The sequence below is a fragment of the Patiria miniata genome, unplaced genomic scaffold (assembly GCF_015706575.1).
Source record: "Patiria miniata isolate m_02_andy unplaced genomic scaffold, ASM1570657v1 HiC_scaffold_19, whole genome shotgun sequence".
NCBI classification, from domain to species: Eukaryota; Metazoa; Echinodermata; class Asteroidea; order Valvatida; family Asterinidae; genus Patiria; species Patiria miniata.
Window position 1 is genome coordinate 2035587 of NW_024037057.1, and position 25868 is coordinate 2061454.

Here is a 25868-nt window from a genome sequence, read left to right on the forward strand (position 1 = left end):
ATATTTGGAATAAAAAAGGCCTGAGTTGACAAATTATCTCTTTAAGCCCACGAGTACGGGACGAATGTTCTGTCTGAACATACAAACAGTGGGCAAATTTCAAACCATGATAGGATCAAGTTATTTAGGATTTTTGTTTCATATTTAACATGTATTATCGTAACATCGCATTTGCTTTATCCGGCAGGCATTTGCAGCGGTAACCAGACACGGTTCGAGGACCACAACGTCTGCCTCTCTGCGCATGCGCTTTGTGACGGGAAAGCCAGTTGGATGGATTTTTCGGACGAGATGGAATGCGGTAATTGTCAAATGTCTATGCTGTAGTGTTAAATGTGTCTGGATCGGTTAGTTTTAATATGCGTCATAATATCAAAACATACATACAGTGTGAGTAAAAAAAACCCCACATTTTAACATGGCCATAGTTTGATTGTGTAGAAATATATATAAAATATTTTCATAGGAACTTTTAGAGTAATGCCTGCTGCTTCTTTTGCTGAATTAGTTTGCTGGATTAATTTTCATGCATGACTGCACAGGAGACAAGTAAAGGGGTCGGGTAAAATCTGACTCGTGCCAACTGATCAGGCCTGGATAGGAATGAGACAATTTAAAAGAAAACAACCATTGTCTTTGTTCTGGTCAGGCTAACGCTTGCTTGAAAGAGTTTCAGTAGGCCAACAGTAGACCAACAGTAGGCCATGAGTGGCACACCCAGGATTTGGCTGTGTGTGTGTGTGTGGGGGGGGGGGGGGGGGAGAGGGCTCACAATTTATTTTTCCATTTTTTATTTTTTTTTTGGCGGGGGGGGGCGGACTATTTTGACGTTGGTGGCGCCACCTACACCCTTATTATACTACTCGAAAATCGGCAACATTCATATCTCCTAGGTACAAATCCTGGGGAAAAAAAATACAGCCTCTGCCCCCCCCCCCCCCCCCCCGGGCGCGCCACTGTGACTACTTGGTACTGTTGAAGCACGGTGCTTCCACAGGAAATAATAACTCGTGAAATTTAAATTCTCAGACAAGACAGGGAGGTGATTTGCCGTGCTGTTGCAGGAAATATTCGCCGAGCCCAGCTGTGCATTGAACGAGATGGTGGCCATGTTGAGGACTAAGACACTGTGAAATTTGATTGCCTTCTTTAATGTAATTTGAATGTTTTAAATTAACACGAAGTTCAAAAGCCAATGAAATGTGTTTTGTCTCTTTGTTACATAATGGTTGTGTTCTTTTGTATGCATGCATGAAAACTAAACCAGTGAAAATGTCACCAAAAGAAGCAGAAACAGTCACTCTAACAGTACATATGAAAATGTTTTTTTCTTTATTGATACATAAGAAAACTATGGACAATTAAAAAAAAGTGTATATATAATATATATTTTTTTTTTTTTGGACTAGCACTGCATAACCCAAAAGCTTTTTATTATTTTTATTTTTTTTTATCGTATTAAGCTAAAACGAGATACGTCTGCTTTCTGCAAGGATTTCAAAATACGTTTTGCTAAAACCGGTCGGAGCAGCATGTATCCAGTGTGTGTCCGAGTATGTAAACAACGGCAATCGTTGACCTAGGACAACAGGATGGGGGCACAAACGATACGTCCACGATTGACCAAACGTCCACGTGTACAAAACCAATTATGAGTTGTTACTAACAAGGAATGATGATTATGGACAGTGGGTGGTCAACGATTGCCGGTGTTTACACATGTATGTTTGTATGTTTCTGCATTCAATAGGGGACGTTGAACAATAGAGGACAATAGGGTACCCAATCTCCCGAAGGTCCCCAATTTGGCAATGTGTACAAAACATATGGGAGGTCTTCATCAAAAGTGAAATACCAACAAAATAGGGACAATAAGGGGTCTTCGATTGCAGGCCAATACACACTTGTAAGGGTATGTGTGTCAATGTCACTGTTTTACTCCATATTACAGATACCTGCGGTGGTTTCAATATAAAGCTATCTACGGATTACGCTGTCAGCCTTTTTGCCGATTTCGATTCCGACACCGGACACGGCGCATTCGTCGTGTACCACGGCAACCGGTCGGTGTTTCCGTCAGTGACACCGACACTTCCGGCCGGTGTGGCAGAGCCGACCGCGTCCGTGGCCAAATTCGACTGCGTCTGGCGGGTAACTGCCCCGGCCCGGACCCGCATGGAGATTGCGGTGACTGCTTACAACCAACTGACTTCGAGTACGTGGCTGAAGTTTGACGACGGTGAGGCCCAGCTGCCCACTGCCGGACCGATTAAGGAGATCCGAGGGCCCGACGACGTCCCGGCCAAGATACATTTTAGTGGCTCTACCATGTGGGTGATACTCGACAACAGAATCGGCTCGCCCCTGGTGAAAATGGATGTTCAGTTTACTGTTCACAAAACACATGGTAATATATTTGATTCGCACCGGGCGTTTCTGTTCCATTCCCCATTTGATCCATGAATTCGTAATACACCATAATGCCAAATGAAAACCATCTTCATCTTTTCCATATTTCATCGCAACCTCTATGTTTCTCATTTTGAATTCATGACGCGCATTGCCATCACTGTATCGTCATGGATGACGTTGACACAACGTAACTCCACAATTTTGAATTGCATCGCCACTGTCGTATTATGAGGAAAGTAACTGTTGTCCTTTCACCCCATACCAATTCCGATGCTTCATCCACCCGTACCTGCTCACCTTCTTCACCTCACGTACCATTAGTTAAATGGGATATTTGTTTCACATAACTTAAAACAATCTCATTCTCGAAATGACAAATTTTTCATATTGAGCAGTGCAACACTCTTAACCTCAATGAAATTCTTTCCTCCAAGTATGGGTATAAATGTTGCCAGCGTTTTTGTGTTTCCTCAGACTGTGACATCGGGTACTTTCAATGTCCGTCCAATATGGCCTGCATCGACAAGACATATCGATGTGATGGCTTCAGTGACTGTGAGGTGCACGGAGATGAGCTCGGATGCGGTAAGCAAGTTTTGTGTATATCTCTAAAGGGCAATTCCACGCAAAAGGGGACACGGCTGGACAGTGGAAACTATGTGAAATCTTCGAAACTAAAAGCATCACAACATCAAATTTGGTGTCAAATTAAAGGGGACAACAAGATATTTCATTTAAGATGGAATGCGGTTAAGTGTGATTTTGGGTCAAACAGATTTTTGTGGCTAAATTCATGGATTTTTGGTATTCAATTAGGCAGCTGGTTTTAACATGCAAAATGTGACTGTTATTGAGATTTTTTTGTTAAAGGCAGAGAGTGAAGTAATGTGAGTGACGGTACCTCCCTGTAATTTGATGTCCCTTGCATTTAAAATACACATTTATTTGATTCAAAATGGGTTTTTATATCTAGCTATGGGTTGAATGAAATGTAAAATAATGTTACTTCTGTGTTGCAGACTACAGTTTGAGGAGACTGTAACAACACAATTGCAAGACAATTGTCCATGTCCTTTTTTTGTAACGTTAGTGACGACCAACCAAACACATGTTTTCAAAAACTGAATGAATGGATTGAATTTTTCTCCACATTTTTTGAGTACCCCTTAGCCCAAGGTTGTTGTATGGATGGTTTGATTCAGCTTCATTAAATACTTTTGAAGCAGTGAGAGGTCAAAGTAGCCTCATGTCATATAAATGTGACGTGAGTGGCGGTGGAATTCCCTTAAAGCGTTTAAGGCTATGTTTAAAGTGATTGACTGCAATTAATAACTGATTACAGATTGGTGTGTTTGATACTTTGGCTTTGTGTGGCTTCGTTCAAGACCTTTGTCAAAACCACAACCAGTATTGCAGTCGATTTCACTACATCATAAGTCTTGAAGTCTCAACTCAAGTTATTGGACTTGCCTCTAACTTTTCTTCTGACCGGACTAGTGGTGGAGTTGACTACACCACTGCTTATTATCTGACTGCCACCAGGCCAGGTATAGGAGATACTGACTCTACTGCCATTGATGACTTTTGTTTTCTTGATACCGTCAATTTGGGTTGCCAGATTCGAGCACCGGTATTTTCCCCGTGTTCCACGTCTTTGACCTGGGTTTGGGTTCTATCCGGATACATATTTATTTTTTTTCTTCGGGGGGGGGGGGGGGGGGAGGGCGGATCCAGGGGGGGGGGGGCAAAGGGGGCCATGCCCCCCCCCCCAAAAAAAAAAAAAAAACGAAACCAATTTTTTTTTTTTTTTTTATGTGACATCGCAATAAAGGCAGGCAATGAGTACACCACCATCTTTTCTTCAAATAAACATTGGCTAGTGGTCAGAAATTGCCTCAGATCGCACCACAAAGCATCTAGAATCCAAACAAAATTCGGGGCCCTTAAGCGGGCCCCGAACCCCACGCCGTAATTTTTTGGACCCACTTTTTTGGAGGACCAATTTTTTTTTGGCCCCCCCCCTAAAATTGTGTTCTGGATCCGCCCTTGGGGGGGGCGGGGTGGGCGTCTTTGCCTAAAGTCAACATTAATAGTCAGGTTTCCTAATGGTCAGAATTGTGACCAACTGGTCGAAAGCACCAAACTTGGCAGATACAATCTTATAGCCCTTGAGAAGATATTTGGAAGGGGTGAAACCTGAAATTCTTTTGGGAAGGGTGACTAGTTTGCATAAATCGTTAATACCTGCCGTGTTATATATTTATTCCCATATTTGGGTATATTTGTATTGTTTTAATTTTTACAAAAATATGTATTTGGGGGATTCCATTTATTCCCATATTTGGGTATATTTGTATTGTTTAAATTTTTACAAAAATATATATTTGGGGGATTCTAATTACATATCCTTACTTTAATAGCGTTTTCTTAAGCATATCAGAGACTGGATGATAACGAGGGCATAATACGGATCAAAACTGGCTACCCTTATACCCTAAAGTTGCGTGCATTTACCTTTTCCTCAGATATCGTCAAGTTGTCTTTTCAAACCTCAGTATTGATGGGGTTACATTCACAAAGTTACATACTGGGACAGTAACCATAACAAAAAATGAATGGGAAATCATGTGGGCAAATGATAACATCTTGATGTTTAATTAACACCCCCGCCCCCCTCAAAAAAGGGGGGATAAATGAGGTGCCTAGACATTGGACTATAAACATTAGGCGAAGGGTTGCCTAACGTGGGGGGCATGAACAAGTTCAAGGACATCCCCAATTACTGTTAATTTTGGGAATTTCCTTGAACTTGTTTGGATCTCCCACGTTAGAAAACCCTTCACCTACCTTTTAGCCCAATTGATGGACACCTCTTTTTCCCCGTTCTATATTTTTTTTTTTGGGGGGGGGGGGGCTAAATATCACAATGTTATCAATGTTCACATGATTTTCCATAAAGTTTTAATGGGGTATCTGTGCCAGTAAGCAACTTGTTGATTTTAAAGTTCATCAACACTGAGGTTTTGCAAGACTACTTGATGATATCTGGAGACAAGGTAAAGGCGTACAACTGTATGGTATACGGTAGTCATTTTGCATCGTTACTATGTCCTCATAATATTATTCAGTCACTTATATGCGGTAGAAAATGTTATTGGAGTAAGGAAGTAAATTATAAGTAAAGAGCATGTTGTTAAAAGTCTATTCCTGGTTGTAATGTTAATGGTGAACACAGAAAAGAAGATTTCAAATATACAGCTAACCACTTTTATTAATACATTCTACATAAGGAAATGCATGCATGGTATGCCTTACACAAGCTTTTGCTTTTTGGGTTTGGCCGCCTCTTCTTGACTTGATTTTGATTTCTGTATTCTTTTATATCTGTTTTGATTTATCATGAAGAGAAATACATGTAACCGAATGAAATGAATAAAATATATATTGAAATTATAATTTGTATTAATGCGCACAATTCTTCTAATAAGTTCAAACATTGGGCACATTTTCCAATCGTAACGTTTTCAGTCACCAGAAACGAAATGTAATAACATCAACACTAAAACGAATGACACAAAAAAAACGAATTGGTTTTTTTTTTTTCAATTCAACGCCGATAGCTACACGAGACGAATTTCACAAATTTAGAACGAATTGAATTATAGTCAAACTTAAATGAAACGTAGTGGTTGCTTTTTGAAATTCAAATTGAGAATTGAGCTTGGCCATGTTCGGGGACGAAATTAAAGTATCGAAATAGGGAATTCGTGTAATACAAGTGTTAAAATAACTGGGAAAACCTATAATAATAATTAAATTATAATAACACAACTCAACCCTTCTGCCATTTCATTTATTTTTCTTTATGTTTCAGGTCAGATCATAAACTTTCTTAAAGTACGTACTTTGGGTATTTCGTCTAGTACATTCTGAAAAAAAGGTACCACAAAACTAAAGAAGTTGCCTCATTAAAACAGGTTTAACCTGCAAGGCTATTTAAAATCCATATCATGCATGGATGTATGGTCATTTGAGCTGCTCACAGTTCCACATTCTTGTGTAAATGGTGCGTGATCAAAGGCAAAGGGTTTGGGACTACTTCAGTCTTTATTAGTCAGCGTCTAAACACACTACTAAGAAAGTCTCTATTTAATTCTGGTTACCATTCATTAAAGGTGGATGTCGTGTGGATGAGTTTGAATGCGTTCCCGGCGGGAGCTGTATTCGATCAATGTATGTCTGCGATACAGTTTCATCCTGCCCCGCCGCCAACGACGAATTTAATTGTGGTAAGTTATTTACAACTTATACAAATATTTCGATACATTTATATCGCAACATTGCATAAACAAACAGCTAAACAATCGGGATGTAGTACAATATCGCTAATAATAATGAAAAGACACAAAAACAGGATTAGATATGAAGTTCTATGTGTATTTCTTGCGTGTCTTTTAGAAGCTGTGATCGGTGCAGTATAATGAAATCCCAATCACAAGTCTCCCTACTGATTTTTTTAAACGACAAGCTGCTTTATGAAACTTCAACTTCATCACCTGCTTCACTAGTAACTTTACTTGCAACAATTATTACATTACATTTTGGTCTTATGCCTTGCATGTTATACAAGTCGAGAAGGACATTATATATATAAGTCAAACGGACCCGGAATCCGAGATCCATTTCGTCTGTCACTGATCATAGTCCAAATTCACAAGAGTCAGGGTCAAAATGACATGTTTTTGACTCATTGTGCGTGTTATTATTCATGTAGCTTTTCCTTTTTTCTTTCTCTTTCATTTCGGTCCTACAACTCCGAAAAATGAAATATAAGTGAATGGGATTTTGTCAAACAGTGTAAGATATTGACATTATGCAAATCACACAATGAAGACCCCGGTCACACTAGAAGTACTGCAACTGTAGCTCTTAGAATTTAATTGGGTCTGGAGCACGAGTATTGTTGAGTACAGAACATGTCACATGAGGCTTATGATACTGTGGACGTATGGTAGGCATCGACAAAAAACTATCCCTGAAAGCCCACACAATTCCTACTGATATTTTGATTTAGTGCTCCAAAGTCCTACGTTCTTTTTCAAATTGTTTATTTTTATTCTCCTGGGGCTGCTTAAAAGCCTGCGGAATTCCTAGCAAAAGTGTCATTCTGACCCCAAACAATTGTGACCCTGAAAGTGTCAGGCCTAGATTCCGGTTCAAATCTTACCAGGGTCTTTTGAGAGTGTAGGCCTATTACAGTCAGTTTGAAAGGTTAATAACTTTTCCTCACAGACAATTTATATTCCAGATCTTTGCAGTGATATGACTTCAGATTTGAATAGATACTCACTTTCACTGATAGGTGATTTAGAGTCCCGCATTAACCTGACCCAGGCCGGTATCTACTCCCTTGACCGGCGCGGCCTGATCGACGACACCGTTTGGGATGTGTCCTCCCCGGCCGGCACGCGGATCGTGGTCACCGTGGCTTACCCGACCAGCTGCCTGATAATATTCGGTGACGGACCCTACACCAGGTATGATGACACAGTAATTTGATTTTGAATATTCGATGTTATGAAGGTTGGTACGGCGAAAATGAGTTTTAATATTGGAATTGCCTACTCATTATTGCTGCAGAAACAGAGTGAACGCTTAATTGTCTGAAGAGTCTATAATCAGAAAGTTCATTAGTCCGAAAGTTTGATAGTCCGAAGGTTCACCAGTCCGAAGGTTCGATAATCAAAAAGTTCAAATTAACCTTTGGACCATTGAACCTTGTTTTCGTTTCGAACTTATGAACTTTTGGACTAATTAACCTTACTCTTGATTCGGACTGCTGAATTTTCGGACACAATTAATGAACCATATGATTATCTAACCTTCGGACCAACGAAGCTTCGGACTATCGCATCAAAAGCTCGGATTAACGAAGAAGCTTTTTTTCATTTTCGGACATTTTTTTTTGGAATATTGGACCTTCAGACTATCGAACCTTTGGAATATCAGGCGGATCCCCGCGAACATACGTTTATATGTCTTGTATCGAATTAACATTACGTTAACAGGTACATCGATCCCTCCGGTGGGTTTCGTACGATCAGTTCCCCAGGCCACTACGACAACCACGGCGGAGCCACCCGCACAGCGTACCCGCACACGCTCACGTCCAGCGGGCCGCACATGTGGATAATGGCCAAGAAATGTTACTACATCTATGTGGAGAACACCAACAAGGGGTTCTGGCTTCAATTTCAGGCCTTCTCTGAAGCAGGTATGACCGCGTTGAATAATAATTCGCACAATAAGGTAATCAGATGACGTATTACACGTACACAGAGTTGGTTGTATGCACGGAAAGCCAGCGAAAACGCCCTCGTGCAACACTTATTAATGTACTCAATATTAACCTCTTGGCAGTGTTCTAGTTTGTGACGGATGTCCGAAATTTTGAAGCTCCAGTCAAAGAGAGAATGACGAGGAGAGATGTCGAGACGGTAGAAGTGAAACAGCTATAAATTACCGAATGAGACATAATTTTTATTGTTTTGACCCAAATGTCAATTTAAATTTATTGGTCAAGTTAGGACTTCCTGAAATACTATTAATTCAGTCAATGTTACCCCTTTGTCGTTGGTATTTGACACAATGAACACATATATTGTGTTTCGTGTCCCAAACAGAATGTTCATCTAACCTTGTGCTATGCGGGTCTGGAAGAACGTGTATCGAGTCATCAGCTCTCTGCGATGGGAAAGTGGATTGCCCAGAGTACGAAGACGAAGTTGGATGCGGTTGGTATCTTTCTTTCCCGATGAACTCAATTGAGTGATTGGCTTTTTATGGCGGGCAACATCACAATTATTTAATCAGATGTCCTAGGCATACCAAAAAAAATCATCTTAGAATTTTATTTTAGGGAGATGCATGTAAACCAATTGTTCCTGCCCGTTATTATGTTGGTCGGTCAAGCAGTGATTCGAAACACGGGCCTGCAGCAGAGCATCTCAGAAAGGTACCCATCCAGGAGCCTCTCACCAATGCTCAGTGTCCTGATGTTTAAACGTAGTAAGGGAAAATGTATTGCAATCTTGTACATCACTTAACTCGTGACGCTTATTTACGTAAGTATGATTTGTCAATGACATAGATAACGTCTAATAATTGTCTAACAGCCATGCATTTGTGTTGCGTTTTTGGTCTTCATCTTGTCACGGACAAAAGATCTCCAACAACCGTTATTTGGTCCTTGGCCGGTCGGTCTGTAGGGTAACTCGATTGGTTTGTTTGTCAATCAGTCACTTGATCAGTCATTTGGCATGATTTTTTTTTTTTTTTTTTTACGTGAGATGATGAGTTGAAAACTCATAAGGTCGGGCAATGTGTATGTGTCTCAGTGACTTTGCGTTTAAGAAACAAAATCTGAAACAGTAACATCGAAGTTTGCGCTTTCTTTGAGTAGGGGACTGCGGTCAAGACGAGTTCAAGTGTCTCTTTGGAGGAAAATGTATATCCAAGAATGCAATCTGCGATGGAGCAGTCGACTGTGAGGAAGCATCTGATGAATTCAGCTGCGGTGAGTTTAATTGTTGTTGATAAATAAAGTAGTCAGAGCAGTCGGGCAAACTAGGAAAGGCAAAATGTAACGTCCAAACAGTTCAGGCAGACAGTAAGTGACACCGACCAAGCATATCTGCTAAAAGAAAAGAACAAAACGTCAATAACTCATAAAATTGAGGCTCGTTTCTTATTATGTAATAGTAATATTTCACTCTCTGATATCAACTTACATTGTATCTTCGATGAAGCGGCCTCAAATTTTGCGATTTCTCCTATGCACGTTTGTTAATATATTTGTTTAAATATTAATGCATGTATATTCTTTTGCATTATATAGGGCCGTGTGGAGACCTTTACTTTAACCTCACCGACACTGGGACGGTAACACTCACGTCCCCGGCCTGGCCGCACAACTACCCCGACGAAGTGAAATGTACGTATCTGCTCCAAGCCGCACGGGGCCACCGTGTAATGGTGAATTTCATGACCTTTGACACGGAGCAGGGCTACGACAATCTGTGGATCGGCAATGGGCTCACCACGATGGAGGACGTCATTCTACAGCTCAGCGGGTAACGATATATGGGTTTGGACCGTTGTGATAGTCGTGTCCATCACAATGCTCATAAGTCTGACCTAAAGTAAATCACAAGTCAGTCAACGGGTCCTGCCACATGTAACCGGAGATCAACAAAGGCCTTGATCATAGCTATTTTAAACAGCCTAAGACTTGTAACTTGCCGACTTGTTCAACTTTGTGTCAATAAAAAGGGTGACCAATAAAGGATCCGAGATGTCGTTGTTATAGCTTACTCGGGGTTGTGACTAGACTTGTAAAAATGGTACATGACTTGTGAGGACTCGTGGGGACTTATTATGAGCCTGACTTAACAACACTAGTTCGAAGAAGAAAATACCGGGAAAATAAGGACTGTTCACTTACTTCAAACCGCAAGTTTAGTTATAAAAATACGAACTTGGAGAACTTTGATGTACGTGTTCGCTCGTCTCCGACGCACTGGAGACATATGATGTTTGTCTTTCAGTGGATACAATATCACTGATCTTTGTAAAGAAGACGTGGATGGCCTATTGGCCGTTAAAAGTAAAGCCAGCGTTTACTATTATTAGCACTCCCGTAACAATGGAATTGAGATTAGTTATACCGGTTCCCGTACAATTAGAATTACGCTAGCACGTAGCTTCAAAGGTGTGTACAGCGAACAATGACCAATGAGCTTTCTAGAATTTTACACTCGGATATCAGTGATGTACGTGTGACTACAAATTCGTATCCTTGTGGAGACACACACACAATAGGGAACAAAACATTGTAAAGGTCTCCACAGGGCAATTTCTATAGATGAATAGGTCTCCACAAGGTTTTCACGAAATAGATATATAGGTTTTCCTCAAAAACTACGAATTTCCAAGGTGGGTTGATTCGTCGCAAATGGAAGAGTTTTAGAAAAGGGATATTAAGTCCAAATTTCAGCCAAGGAAACTAATTCTGGTTAAAATAAGAGCATTTTGAAACTTCACTTTCAAAATTGAACACTTTACTACACGAGAACAAAGGAATGTCTCCACAAGGATGCAAATTTGAGAATGGGTGGTCACATTTGTGCTTCTTGTGGGTGGCGTCAACTCGCATCCTCCTACTTTTACACTTGAAATTCCGCAAGACAGCATCACGTATTTAAATGGTTGTGACAACGCTATCATGTTGGTGTAGGTAGGCGAGTTGAAATTGTTCTTTCCATGTGCTCACGACCCATGCTCACGCAATGCACGTATATTGTTTAAGGCAGGTGACCTACCAACAATGCTTCCAATGTTTGCCTCAAAGCTATTTTTGAAAGGGGGTGATTGATCATCAGCTAACTTTTTTTGGATAAGAAGATGGGACATGCACCTTGTTAAATTATTTTTCTTTAGAGGTTCTCATATTACATTGAACTTTTTCCCAGAAACCACTTTGACCATATGCATCATGCATGCAACGATTCACAAAACTTGTTTAAGACATGTTTAGAGTTAGTTAAATGATGATAGCCTAAAAAGGTATGCAATACGACGTTATTTTAGTTCTTTGTATGTTCTTTGTATCCTATCAACGCTAACATCTTTCTTTCATTGCAGCGAAAAGTTTCCCGCGAGGGTTGCTTCGATGGAGCACACGATGTATTTGATGTTTTCTTCTGACGACAAGTACAAGTATCCGGGGTTTTCGCTGCGAGTTAAACAGGTTTCTCCTGATCAAGGTAAATCCTGTTATGTTGATGTTAAACTAAAAAGAGAACAGAATTATGTTACATTTACCAAATAATTCCAAACCTTTCTCCCGACAGTTTCCTGTGAAGCAGGGCAAACGATGTGCGACTGCAAGGATTTTATCTGCGTCAGCGAGAACAACGAAGGAGTATGTCCTGACCGTAAGTAATTAATACATTAAATACATTTTTGTGAACTGAAATATTTCAATGTCAGACTAAATATTATTATATCTTCGCACTCGATTTAAATTATGCATATAGGCCTACCTACGACTATTACGAAATTAGTTAGTTGTATGATTTAAGTAGTTTTTTTTAATGTAATTACAGGATTTGATGTTAACTTTGTGCAAGTTATTTGCAAGATCGCCCTGCGTGAAGTTATGTTTAATGACAATTCCCGAATACCATTGACGAGTAAATTGATCTAATACGTAATGACGTCACGCTCTGTTCGTAATGACGTCACGCTCATGCGTGCTTCTTGTGGGTGGGGTGGGGTACGTCTTACTATACATGCTTTCATTTTGACACTTTAAATTGGGCATGACGTAATGAAGTAATTAAGAGTTTCAACTACCGATTTGTTTTTGTCATAGGGCTATCAGGTTTGATAAGCTGATTTGATAATTCATTTTATTCACTTTTTAATGTATTTTGACGTTTGAAACGCCCCTTAAAATCCTCGAAACAAGACATCGTTTAATCAGAATATGCCATAATCAGAATATTTTTGTCAAAGAAATACTTGTTTTGTCTGTATCATCACAGTGGAATGCGACCCCAACGCTGTGACCTTCCTCGACGACGCTGTGATCGTCAAGTCGCCGGAATATCCGCAGCCCTACCCAGCAGGCCTGTACTGCCGCTGGGACGTACCCTCCCGCGGCCTGGCTCCAGCCACACTGTTTCGTGTCCAGGACTTCTCCACTGAGGCAGGCGAGGACTTGGCCCAGGTCAGCGGGCTCACTTTCCCCGGGGGTGAACCAGTGGGCTACACGCTTTCGGGGACCACAACGAAGATACTCGCCGTGGTGTTCAACGCTACAGCGGGACTCACTGTCCGATTCCGGACCGACTCTAACATCCAGCTGACTGGATTCCACTTCCACCTGATCAATATCAATTTAACAGCTGGGGAGTCAGGTGATTGAGATTACATTGAGGTCACATCTCATTGGCCTGGTGTTTTATTTCACAACGAACCAGATTGAGGGCAACAAAAAAGTGAATGATACAAAAATCTAGGCTTTAAGTTATCTTTTTTGAAATCTGACAAAGTTGTTTTAAGAGAAAAGCCAATTATTTCAGGAATAAAAAAACAAGAAAAAATGTAATAATCATATCAGAAACAATCATTTCTCACTTTTTAGAATCGATTCATTTTCAGAAACATTGCCACAGATTTTTAGTAGAAGGTAAACCCGTTATTCAGTCCCTCGCATCATCGTCATTTTGCTTCAAATCCATCTTGTTTTTGATCTTTTTTTCTAAATACGCGAGGGTTTACTTTGGTTGGAACAAAAAATCACTATTTAACTGTTTTTTTTCTTCTCCTGCAGATTGGTGCATGACTGGCAAGCAGTCTGGATTCCTGTGCGAAGAGGGAGCGTGTCTTGAAGCATCAGCCAAATGTGATGGATTCCTTGACTGCCTGAACGGAGAAGACGAGAACGATTGTGGTAAGCCCTAGAGGCATCCTAAACAGGTTACCAGTGAAAACGGTATGGCATGTATAGTTTGCTCTTGACTGGTACTCTGCTGCTGAGACCAAATATGAGTAGTATATTCTGCTTAGAAATGCATTAGATTGTTCCCAGTTCAAAGTAGAGCTTCAAACCTATCTGTGCACCATGGGTCAGACTTGAGTCAACCGCCGATCCAAACCAGCTGTTTCTTAGTGTTTGTTTCCTTTGAACAAAAAGAGCCATTGCAAACAGAGAAACCATTTTCTTACCACATTGTTCATAGACTTGACTCTCCCCTGGACTTTATTGTTTGTTCGGTCTTTCGGAAATCATTTAAGCGTAAATAATGACCACAAGTTGAAACCTCACTTTCTCAACCAAAATTTTAACTCAAAGGAATGATTAAAATCAAAGGTGTTGTGCGTAAAGCTTGATTCCTGAATCTTACTCTTTTTATGAGATGTAAAAATCAAGGCCATAATGTGAAAAAAAATAACAATGTTATGCCGGTTTTGTTGATCTTGTCCCAGTTATCAAACTGCGAGCCACTTCACCCCATCCACGATCCATAAACACCCTTTCATCTGGTATATGGTTGATGTTGGGCGACCAAAAACAAAAACAATAACAACAATAAAAACATACAAATATGCAAGCTTTCTGAAAAGCAGTGAATACATCTGTTGAGGGTGGTCTGTGTATGTGCAGAAATAAGAAAGTAATGATTGTTTTCGATCTCGATTGTTTTCGATTTCATCACCTGACCATATGGCACTTTATAGCTCGAACTGTGCATGGAAGTTTGTAAAGGTGACACTATAAATAAACTGAATCATCGCAGCGATCGGAAACCAATCTTTCAGTCGGCTTATGGGTGATGCATGGCGGCCAAACAAACCATCATGCGAGCTTTCTGAAAAGCAGTGAATGAATGTGTGTTGAGTATGTTCTGTGTGCGGTTTTCTTGTGGACTAAAGTCTCCCAAAGTAAGCAGTTTCGGGGTAGTTCCTTGTCAATAAAAGTCGGCCATGACAGAGGTGAACATAATTTCATTGAAAATACTTTTGACATGATTGAAAATGGAAAAAAAAAAGTAAAGAAGATCAAACATACACATTAAAGGAAACAAACAAAACAAGGATTGTCACCCCACCTACTGTGTTTGTTATTTTAAAAAAGCATCAGGTCAAACCAAGAGGACGAAGAGTGGCTTCGAACTTCCGCCAAAATCATACAAAAAATCCTGCACAGTAATCAAAGATCACGTGGTGTAATATTTTCAATGACGGATCCAACGCCTGGTATTTACGGATAGTGACTCTACCTGATTGCACAACAGATGGCATTTCGGAAGTTTCAAACAAAAATTGATGTTTTTTTTTTTGTTTCTTTTTGTTTTTTTTACCAGCTCGATTGTTTTTGCTCTGATCCGTTTTTTTTTATTTCTTCAGCTTATGTGTACTGCCCATCAGATTACCACTGCAGTCAAACGAAAGCCTGCACTGTGTTCCAAAAAGTTTGCGACGGTAAAATTGACTGTGAGCACGGCGACGATGAAGTCGAATGCGGTGAGGACAAATGGACTTCGTTAATGCATCCCATCACAGCCTTGGTTTTTATACATCGTTTGAATATATGAATGTTTGACAACGTGTTTACCTCCATTTGTACGTGACATTTATTTCTTAACGGCAATTACGAACACTTAACAGTGCAACATTGACCTAATCTGTTCTATTGCCTTATCTGCAGCGGTCGGGGTCATGTGCGGTCTGTTATACGGTTTGAATTAATTAAAACAAAACACAAATAAAAGATAATTGTCCGAAAAGAATGTGCATGCAAGACTGAGTATTTTTCTTACAAGTGGTAATGCAATCATCAAGGAAGTTCATATTGTGCTTTAAAATACCTTTGCAGATAACAAACGTTGTCCAAACAACTGTTCCTGTACGTACGTCGAAGGCGAATTCCACGTCATTTGTTCACATGATTGGGGACCGGAGGATGTAAAAGACATCGCGAAAATCACCGTGGCACTGTGAGTATTGTCTAAGCTGAAAAATGCAACTGTGTCGTCATGTCTTGTTTCATCTTTTCTCCTCTTGTTTTACCGATCTCGTTTTGACTCATCTAATCTTTTCTTTTCTCGTCTTTTCTCGTCTCGTGTCTATTTTGTTTTTCTAATGTCGTACAGTCAAGTCTCTTTTCATACCATATCGTCAAGTCTTTTGAAGTATCTTATATCAAATGTCATGTTATTTTGTTTTTGTTTTGTTATAAGCATATACGCACTAACTTATTAGAGTCATTCTCATAACTTAACATTTACTTCATGCCTTTTTTTGAGCACGATGAATTCACTTTGTTTCATAGTTCAATGATAATTTGATACAAAACAGTATTCTATTTTTAAAAACAATCGTCTTGAACCGTTTGAAAGTATGTAACGTACTGCACAGTCTGGAAGGCCACCTCGAAGCCGTCACTCAACTTTCATTCATTTTTTTTTAATCAATGCTTTCATGATTTTGACAGCGTTCTCTTTTATAAATCGATATAGCCAGCTCACTCGGCCAAAGAACCGCAGCTCTATTCAACTTGTACCGGGACTCTTCAAAGAATTCAAGCTTCTTCGATCTCTGTAAGTAGGAGAGACAACAGAAACAGATGTTTCCTGTGTACGTGTGTACGACGCATCATTCTTTGCAGCTCAATCAATACGCAAGGAATGTACACGTATCAATGTTATGCTTGCCTACAAAGCTGTGACCTGTTTTTCCAACAAAGAGATCAGATGTTCACGATCACCGTTCGGAGTTGGTTCACCTTTATAAACACATCAACAGGTGTTTCCGTACTTTTAATTTTGTGCGTGCAGCGCTGTCATTAGCAATGGATCAATATTCTAATAATGAGTCAATTAAGCTTGTCTGGGAGATGAGATAATTAGTTCTGGTGAACAATGCAGGTGTTAATAAATTACACAACCGACCCCTTGCTGAGTATTCTATGTCCGCTTTTTATTCAAAGTCAAAGACCAAGTTAAAGACATTTAAGTGTTTGTAATCGCCTGAAGCCTTCCATTTTGATTTTTGTTCCGGACGACTACCTTAAAAATCGAAAATTATGCTGACTTTGAAATGGCATATCGAAAGAGTGCATTTATTATTATTATTATTTTTTTTTTTTTGGATTTGAAAATGGCACATGTAGAATCTTTGTGATGTCAACTGTACCTAAAGTTGTGTTTTATGAACATAATGATTATAACATCTCTGATAACATACATATTTTGTTTTTAATTTCAAAGCTCCATCCCTTGTAATAAGCTACGTGAGATACCACCAGGAACCTTCTACGGCCTAGGAAAAATTACATTTTTGTGAGTCACAATCTTTTTTCATTAATCCTTCAATTGCTTCCAAATCTGTTTTACTCAGCATTTAATGTTATTCTCGTAGTGTTTTTGTATTTCTTCACCATGTATGGAGGGACGTGGACTTGTAGTCCACTCAAGTAAATATAAAAATGTAAACTTCTTTAATAAAGGTAGAGTAGATCGTTTGTCACAAGTGCATTTGTTTCGATTGAAGCAACACAAGTGGTGAACATTCAAAGAAGGGTATACTTACCAACTAAATGACAAACGCAATTTCACGCACTGAGCAGACAAATAATAACGTGTGAATCGTGTGTATGTTTGGACTCACTCGTTTACAGATTCGCCAGTCAAATGTGGCATTTACTATATTCACCAATACTTCCGTGGTTCATATCGAATTGTTGTCATCTCTTTACCGAAAATAATTATTATTTTGTCATCATACACATCTTGTCTGTGAGACAGGAATATTTCCGGGAATGAGATGACCGAGATAGTAGCCAACACATTCAGTGAACTCCAGAACCTCGAAGCGCTGTAAGTGGGATGAAAACTATAAAGGTGGTGCAAACAGCTGAAAACCCACTTTTGACAGAAATGGTTAATGGTAATCTACCTGTTAAGCAAAGTTCAACAAGTGAATGACATTATGATATTCATCTATAAGCCTAAGTAACGAAAAATATAAAGATTGTACATGCATGTTTTGTCTCTGAGATAATTATGGTAGTTTAAACATTTCACGAGCCACACCTGTTTGTTAACAGGCGGCTTTTATCCATCTGTTTGACTGAGCTCCGGAGCTTGATTTAAGCACACTAAAAACACAACAATGGAGTTACACGTGGACAACAGTGATACTAAAGACTTGTAATCACATTTGCATGATATCAGTAACCTTGCGATTTCTTTAAAGATTTATTAACATTTCATGTCAAAAGTGGGGTTCCTTCTTTTTGCACCACCCTGAATAATAGAGTTTAATCTGATCCAAGTACTTAGTGCTGATCAAGAAGAACGTCTGAGATAAATGTCACAATTAATGTCCATTTTAAGAGTCTCTTATATTTTTAAATTCTTAAATTATGTGACCAAAACAAGGCTAAACTGTAACCTAAAAAGGATCGAATTGTTGGACTATAGGCACGGGCCTTTGTACTTTTTATTTATTTAAAATGACAAGGCTTTTTCTTGTTTATGATTCAAACTTATTTCAGTATAAGTTTTAGAAAAGAAGTAAAGCAATTTTCCATTTGTTTCCACAGGGTTATTACAAATGCACCAGAATTGCGAGTTGTAGCTAAGGATGCATTCGCTGGTCTCCACAACCTGAAAACGTTGTAAGTGTACAATTTAGTACAGTTGAATGGACGACTAAGCTTCTCTTGTTTTTAATGTTTGTTTTCGACTCGTGAATATTATGGCCAAGACATATGTTGGAATGTTAAGATTAAGTTGTTACCAACAACAAGCTACCCACCGACAAAATAAATCTGAATGAATTACAGAACTGCGTGTGATATACACCAGGAAGATTGAAATGTTCAGGAAATTTCGGCAATGACTGCGCCAAATCGGGCTGCAAGACGCATTTTGAACGAAATCATAACATATGGAAAGAGCTTTTTAAAGAAGAATATTAATGTCCACACAACCATCATTCACAAACTTGGCATTTTTTAGTTATCCTCTTGTGGGGGCACAAGTTTGTCGTCAAAAAACAAAACAAAAAACAAGTTGTTCAGTGCTAGTTTGCGGACGTGTTATAAAAGCTACATTGTTTGTGTTGGTGAAATGTGTAGTTTATGTGACAAACCCTTACTTGTATCGTACATTGCATTAAAATGATCGGAAAAGCGTATGTGTACACCATCGTGTTTTCGTGGGTTTTTTTTTTCTCGGAACGTTAAGACGATACGTAAGTTTAATTTCTACTAAAGACCATTAAAAAAGTATACGCAAAATCCAAAACATTACATTTTCGGGGATTTAATACTCTAAGACCTCTTTATGGTGTATATGAGACTGCCGTAGTATGATTGTGAAACGGATATTTCATTTCAAAATGTTTAGACCTAAGCGTATTAAGGTTGATACGCAATGGTAAATTATATTATGTTCTAGTCGTTTTCGACTGTTCATGTTGACAGCAGGACTTTTTTGTATTGGTGATAAACAATTCCATATCATGATCAATATTTTATTTCGGTGCGTTATTATGATTTCCACAGGGTACTGGTTCGAGACGTAGCCGACGATGACCCATTAAATGCGAAACAAGGAGCCTTTTCCTCTATACCTGCTTCTACAAAAGCGTAATATATATTTGATCTAGATGATATTTTGTTTTGTTTTGAGCAAAGAGACGCCATACTTTCCAACGTTGAAGGTTTTGAAGGTTTTCTCAAGTTTGCTTTCCATTGGTTCTTCCCCAGTGTTGTTGATGACTACCGACTATGCTGCAATCTCCTGAGAGATATTCCAGGCTTCCAGATCAGCAACTGTCATACCACACAGTCACAGCCCCCGCTCAACCTCTGCGGTTCACTCATGCAGAACTACGGACTGCGCGTGTGCATATGGGTCCTTGGGATTAGCGCCCTCTTTGGCAACTTCGGAGTTATCGTTTGGCGGCTTTGGCATAGGGATGGAAATGAAGTCAAGAAGACCCACTCTTTATTGGTGGTTAATCTTGCGGTGTCAGATTTCATCATGGGGGTATACATGTTGATGATAGCCGCTGCCGACATCCACTACGGGGAGCGGTACTCCACTCAAGCGGCGCAGTGGCGGACCAGCGCGCCGTGTAAGGCTGCCGGGGTGTTGTCCGTTCTGGCCAGTGAGGCCTCGGTGTTCTTCGTCACTATGATCAGTCTTGATTGCCTCCTGGGAGTCGTGTTTCCCTTCACCAGGATGAAGCTCCGTGAGAGGTCAGCCAACAAATTCATCTTAGCGGGTTGGGTGGCAGCTCTCTGCTTAAGCATCGTACCGACTCTAGTCGTGGACTCCAACTCGGACGTCTACGGCCTATCAGACGTCTGCATCGGATTGCCCCTGACCACCAAGGCGGACGGAGTCCAGCTTGAGCCCAGCGACGTCAACAATCCGTTCGGGGACGCAGACGCCTTGCAGATCGTCTCTTCGACCGGCCAGAAGCCAGCCTGGATCCTGTCTATCGTCATGTTTCTTGGCATCAATTCCTGCTGTTTCTTGGTCGTCCTCGTATGTTACATCGCCATCTTCGTCAAGGCCAAGCAGTCCGCTCGCAAGATCAGGAAGAACTCTCACCGAGAAAGCGAGATAAAAATGGCCGTCAAGATGGCGCTGATCGTCGGTACGGACTTTGCCTGCTGGATGCCTGTCATCATTCTCGGTATCCTGTCTCAGACCGGGGCGGTGCATGTCGGTGCTGAGGTTTACTCCTGGATCGTGGTCCTGGTCCTTCCCATCAACTCCTCCCTCAACCCGTACCTGTACACGATAAGTTCGTCTGTCATGGCCAAGCGCAGCGTACACCCAATTACCGAGAAGTCGAGTGATAAAGATTCGAAACCCAAAACTGGAACAATCGAAACAGTGAACTCCTCCCTGTCAGATAGCAAGCACATTTGATTAACATTCGTAGGCCCATGCAGGTACTGAGAATCGCCTCAAGTTTGCCTTGAATATTTCATGATAACAAAATAATACCCTTGAGGGTTCATTATCGTTATGCCATCAGACTTAAATACATTTCTATACATCAGACCTAAACAACAAAAACAGACGAAAAAAATGTCGTTGTATTATATAGTGTATGAGCGTGTCCGTATACTATAGTTACACATTTAAATTACATTTTCCCCCAAATTTACGTTTTTGTGAATAAGGAAAAGAAAACACCGCACCTCAAAAGGAAATGCAATCAATGTGCAATGTTTCACATTTGAGAATATTAATTTAATTGAACATGTAGACTGTGTAAATGCCAAGCAACGAATTACGTACTACATGTATCGTATCGCTTAGTAAATATATGTTACTTTGACTTCCGAACGCATTTTAGCTTAGTTTACAAAATGTTGCGAAGTACAGCGTGTGTCAATAAAAACGCAGGATTAGAAACAAAAATATTAAGAATATAAACCACCCCTATTCATCATAATGTTAACCCTCTTTTCAAAGTACCTTTCCTTCTCTTCACTATGCTTTTTATCCCATCTCATTGGACAATCCTGTCCAGAGATAGAGTACATTGAAGAAGGGTTATATATGCCAAGCTGGTCTGATTTGTGAAATCACACATACCCTAATGAAAGGTTTGAATTCAGTACAGGTGAAAGTATTTGTGGATCACAGAGAAGGACATGTGTGGCAGGATTAGGCTTACATAATCCTTTAGTCCACAATCAATGTTATTAGTCAATAATTCATGATGCTTTGAAACAATGATAGTCCAGTTATTAAATTTAAGTGATACTTATCATCAGTTGTTTCAAAGAAAGTTTTGTTCTGGTTTAATTGTCTTCAATGCATACCTGCATTGTACATAACTGGTCGTTGTGTTAAGGTCATTGAATCAGACCAACCCGCTTCAGAAGGGCTTCACAAAACTTGTCATAACTTTTGAACCAAAAGTCCAAATTCCACCAAACAAAAATCTTGTCAAAAATGAAATTATGGACAATCAAATCCTTATCAAATTAGGCACACCAGTAGCATATCTTTCTCAGAAAAAAAATCGCTTTGAATCCTGCGTTTTTATTGACACACGCTGTATTAGAAACTTGCACAGCTATTAGCCGCCAATGCACATAATCTTGTTTGCACGTTTGCACATATACATTTCAAAGGCATAAAAGTCTTGAATGAAATAACATGAAATAAATTAGAGTACTGTCATGTTTGTGGTGATGAGTTGAGCTCAAATGTACACAGAATGAAATTGTGCTAGTTAAGTTATTTGGATGTAAAAAAAAAAATGATAAACTTATACATGTACATAAAATATGATCTTGGATGAAAACAACTACTTTACCGCAATCAAAAACAATTTGTCGTCAAAGGAATTACAGTCATTACGAATGTATTTAAAAGTTGTGTTTTGTCGTAAAAAAGGGTGTTTTGTCTTAAAAAAAAGAGAGGATTTGTGAAAATTTGATTCACTATGCTGTATTTAGTGCATGCTGTACAATTTATTTTAATGTTAGATAATATGTTCCAATGGTTAACCGTAAAAGTGGGTATTAGGCTTTAAAACAAGATGTTCTACGGAGCATTCGTGGACTGGTAGTCGTTTGTTATGATACTCCATTTGATCGGAAATAACGGAACCAAATTGCGAGGTAAATGGTCAATTGCGATTTGAGTGTCTTTCACCCTTACACCAAATGCGAAATAAAACATAAAATGGGGAAGAGCGAAATAAAAAATAAAATGGGGAAGCGCAAACTTCTAGGGCCAGGTTGATTAATGTGTGACCGAGTAATTAATTAAACGCATCGTTTGGACGACCTCTTTCATCAACACTGCAATTGTCAAGCCGCCTTGGAGGAAGTCTTTGACCAAGACGCTAGTGATCGATATTGGACGGTGCATAGTGCGCCCTCTGATGGCACAGAAATTAAACCAGCGTGCCATCTTGCAATTACGTCTTGGGCATTTCGTAGTAACGGTTGAACTTCTTTCTTTCTTTTCTTCCTCGGCCTTCCTACAGAACCAATCAGCTATCGAGAAATTGTTTATGGTCAGTCGCGTGCGTTCGTACGACGTTTGAAAAACATTCCTGCTACGTGCGGTGATCCAGGGTCTACCTGATGTTCCACAATACCGATGTTCCGCACTACCTATGTTCCCCGAAATACTTAGGATTAGGGTTAGCGTTAGGATTTTACCAAAGACAAAATAGTTTAGCGGATTTGCACAACTAAGTCATCGCGTTGAATGCATGAAGCAAATCTTCTCTTTACCTACCCACCGTGCGCGTCGCCCTTCCCCATCATGATCTCTAAGCGAGTACTTCCTGTTTCACTTTTTTTTTTCCCCAGAGGACTGTCCTATCTTCCCCTATATACAAGATTTGATTGCATAAATAAGTGATACAGTCCCAGTCAAATTGCAGAATATATGAATGATTTTGTGACCAACAATTTGATAGGGCATTGAAGTAGTTATTTGGGCAAATATTTCAATATCTTGACTTACCGTTGTTTAGAAGAGCCATATTCGATCCCTGTTCGCTGTGTCAGATGGAGAGGAATTGTGGTGAGCTATACTTAAGATCTTCTTCAGCGTGTTGTTAGCATGGGCGTCGCCGGGATTTTTTTTCTAGTGGGGGGCAAAACATATTTTTCCCACGAATTACTGTATTTCTCAACATTTTTCTCAATTTCTCAGTTTTAGAGGGGGGCAGTGACATTTTGCCCCACCCCAAATCATTAAATTTACACCACTATGACTTCGCACCTCAATTTTTTTTTTTGCTTTTCCTGGGGGGAGTGCCCCCTCCCCCGCCCCTCGCGACGCCCATGGTTGTTAGTGGTTGCTTTGTGCCAAGATCGCCAACATGTCAGTGATTCTTTGCGATCATTATGAAATGCCGCGTGGAATTCGTGTGGAGCTATATGAGCCGAAATATACGTGTACTTCGAGACTCTACCGGCGGTGCAGCTGCTGCAATTATTGTTCTGTACAGGGCGAGTAAAACAAGTGAAACCCACATGTCGGAACCATTGTTTTAGTAAAGTTCTGCACGTAGCACTTCCGATATCTAAGATATGAAAGCCCAATTTATAAGCTTTTTTTAGTACAAGAATAATTTAAATCACTTATGTACTTTTCAAGTTACGGAATTCTAAACACAACCACCGTTTTAAAGTTCTGTCCACGGATCACACTAAGCTAAGTGTTTCTCCAACAAAACGAGGACAAATCACATAGGGATAGGTGTAAATTGTTTCTGTTTTACTGAAAAAATGCACACTTTTTTTGTTTGTGATCCGTGGACAGAACATTATGATCCGTGGACAGAACTTTAAAACGGTGGTTGTGTTTAAAAAATTCCGTAACTTGAAAAGTACATTAGTGATTTGAATGATTGTTGTACTTAAAAAGCTTAGGAATTGGGTTTTATATCATAAATTTTGAAAGTGTAACATTTTAAAAGTGTTAGTAGTCCCGACATTTGGGTTTCGCTTTTTTTGTACTCACCCTGTACTCAGTGACACCATTACTAAGTCTAGACGTGTTGTGTTCATGCAGTGCCTCAGTTAGAAGACATTGTATGTCCTTTATTCTTTTCTTCATGCTGGCTTTCATCGATTTGGTTGATGAGAGTGAGTGGTGCGGGGAGGTTCTGCCATTGCTTCGTCGATGTTTACGAGCGCAACACAATTTTTTTGTTTTGTTGAAACTGGCAATGGCCACTACTAAACACCTCGTCAATATGTGCATTGCGTCCTGGGTTTACGGATTAGAAGAGGCAATTTGTGTCGTATGGAGACTCTTCTCCCTCTTCTTCCAATTGAGTGCTAACTTCACAATTGAAGACTACAGCACTTTGCCTTGAGCCAGGCAAAATGGTAATTTGCCAGGTCCGAACTGTTAGCGCTGCTTGTCAAAGCATTGCATAATAATGACAGAGAATATTATGATAATTGGCAACTTAATCAGGAGAATAAATTCTGCGTTCGATGATTTGTGTTTGTAATCGAGAACGGATTTTTTTAGGCGGGAATTTTTGAGTACAATACGCTTTTATATTTTAGATGTCTTTCTTTGTTACTCTGACCTGTTCAAAGGTGTTTTTGTTCGAAGCGAAGTTTTTTTCAACAATTTTAAGATGAATCTTAAAAACGTTATTTTTCAGTCGGATACTACTTGTATAGCAGCAATTTCCTTTTTCTTTTCCTGATCTGAGGCTCTGGAGGATTTTTTTTAAAAGGGAAATAAAGTCCGAAATCCGTACCAAGTTGAAAAATAGTAGCCTCCACTCAAGCCTGGTTATAAAAACCAAGCCCCATAGGAAAGCGCACAAAGTACCCCAGATAGTTGTGTAAAAAAAAATATCGCCACCCGTTCACAGATGGGTAACAAATTTCAAACAAAATGTGGTCTAACAATTAGTAAATTGGGGGCAGCATTTGAACAAAAAAAAACTAGTATTAGATACACAAATTCCATCTTTCTTGAAAATGATGGCACACCAGCTAGGTGCCATGATATTTACAGGATGTTTGAATGTCATTTACTAACAGTCCAGTAAGGTATGTCATAACAATTGAGTTGTTTTGTTTTTGGATGTTTGCAAATGCGGTATATTGCCTTCGTACAACACCCCGTATTGTATGTCTCGCAAGTGTTTTTCATTTACGAATGAATAGTCACCAATCTCTAGCATTAGTCGATTGGCTGATATAAACAGTACTTTCGTGGTAGGTTCTCTTCATGTGCACTATCGACAACAAAGTTGTCCATACATGTATCGGCAGCGGCGTAAATAGGGTTAGGTATCCTATAGGTGCACCGACTGGTTTCAAGGGGGGGGGGGGCTCCGAAGGCAACTGATAT

At 39.7% G+C, this 25868-nt stretch overlaps 1 protein-coding gene across 1 annotated transcript; it reads left to right on the plus strand.

Annotated features, from left to right (window-relative positions):
* Nucleotides 1–17805: 17805 nt before the first annotated feature.
* LOC119726002 (G-protein coupled receptor GRL101-like) lies at nucleotides 17806–20944 on the plus strand. The gene is made up of 3 exons (XM_038197622.1): nucleotides 17806–17858; nucleotides 18587–18661; nucleotides 19757–20944. Exons 1-3 carry the CDS (start codon nucleotides 17806–17808, stop codon nucleotides 20931–20933), a joined length of 1305 nt encoding a protein of 434 aa, XP_038053550.1. The 3' UTR covers nucleotides 20934–20944.
* Nucleotides 20945–25868: the final 4924 nt, after the last annotated feature.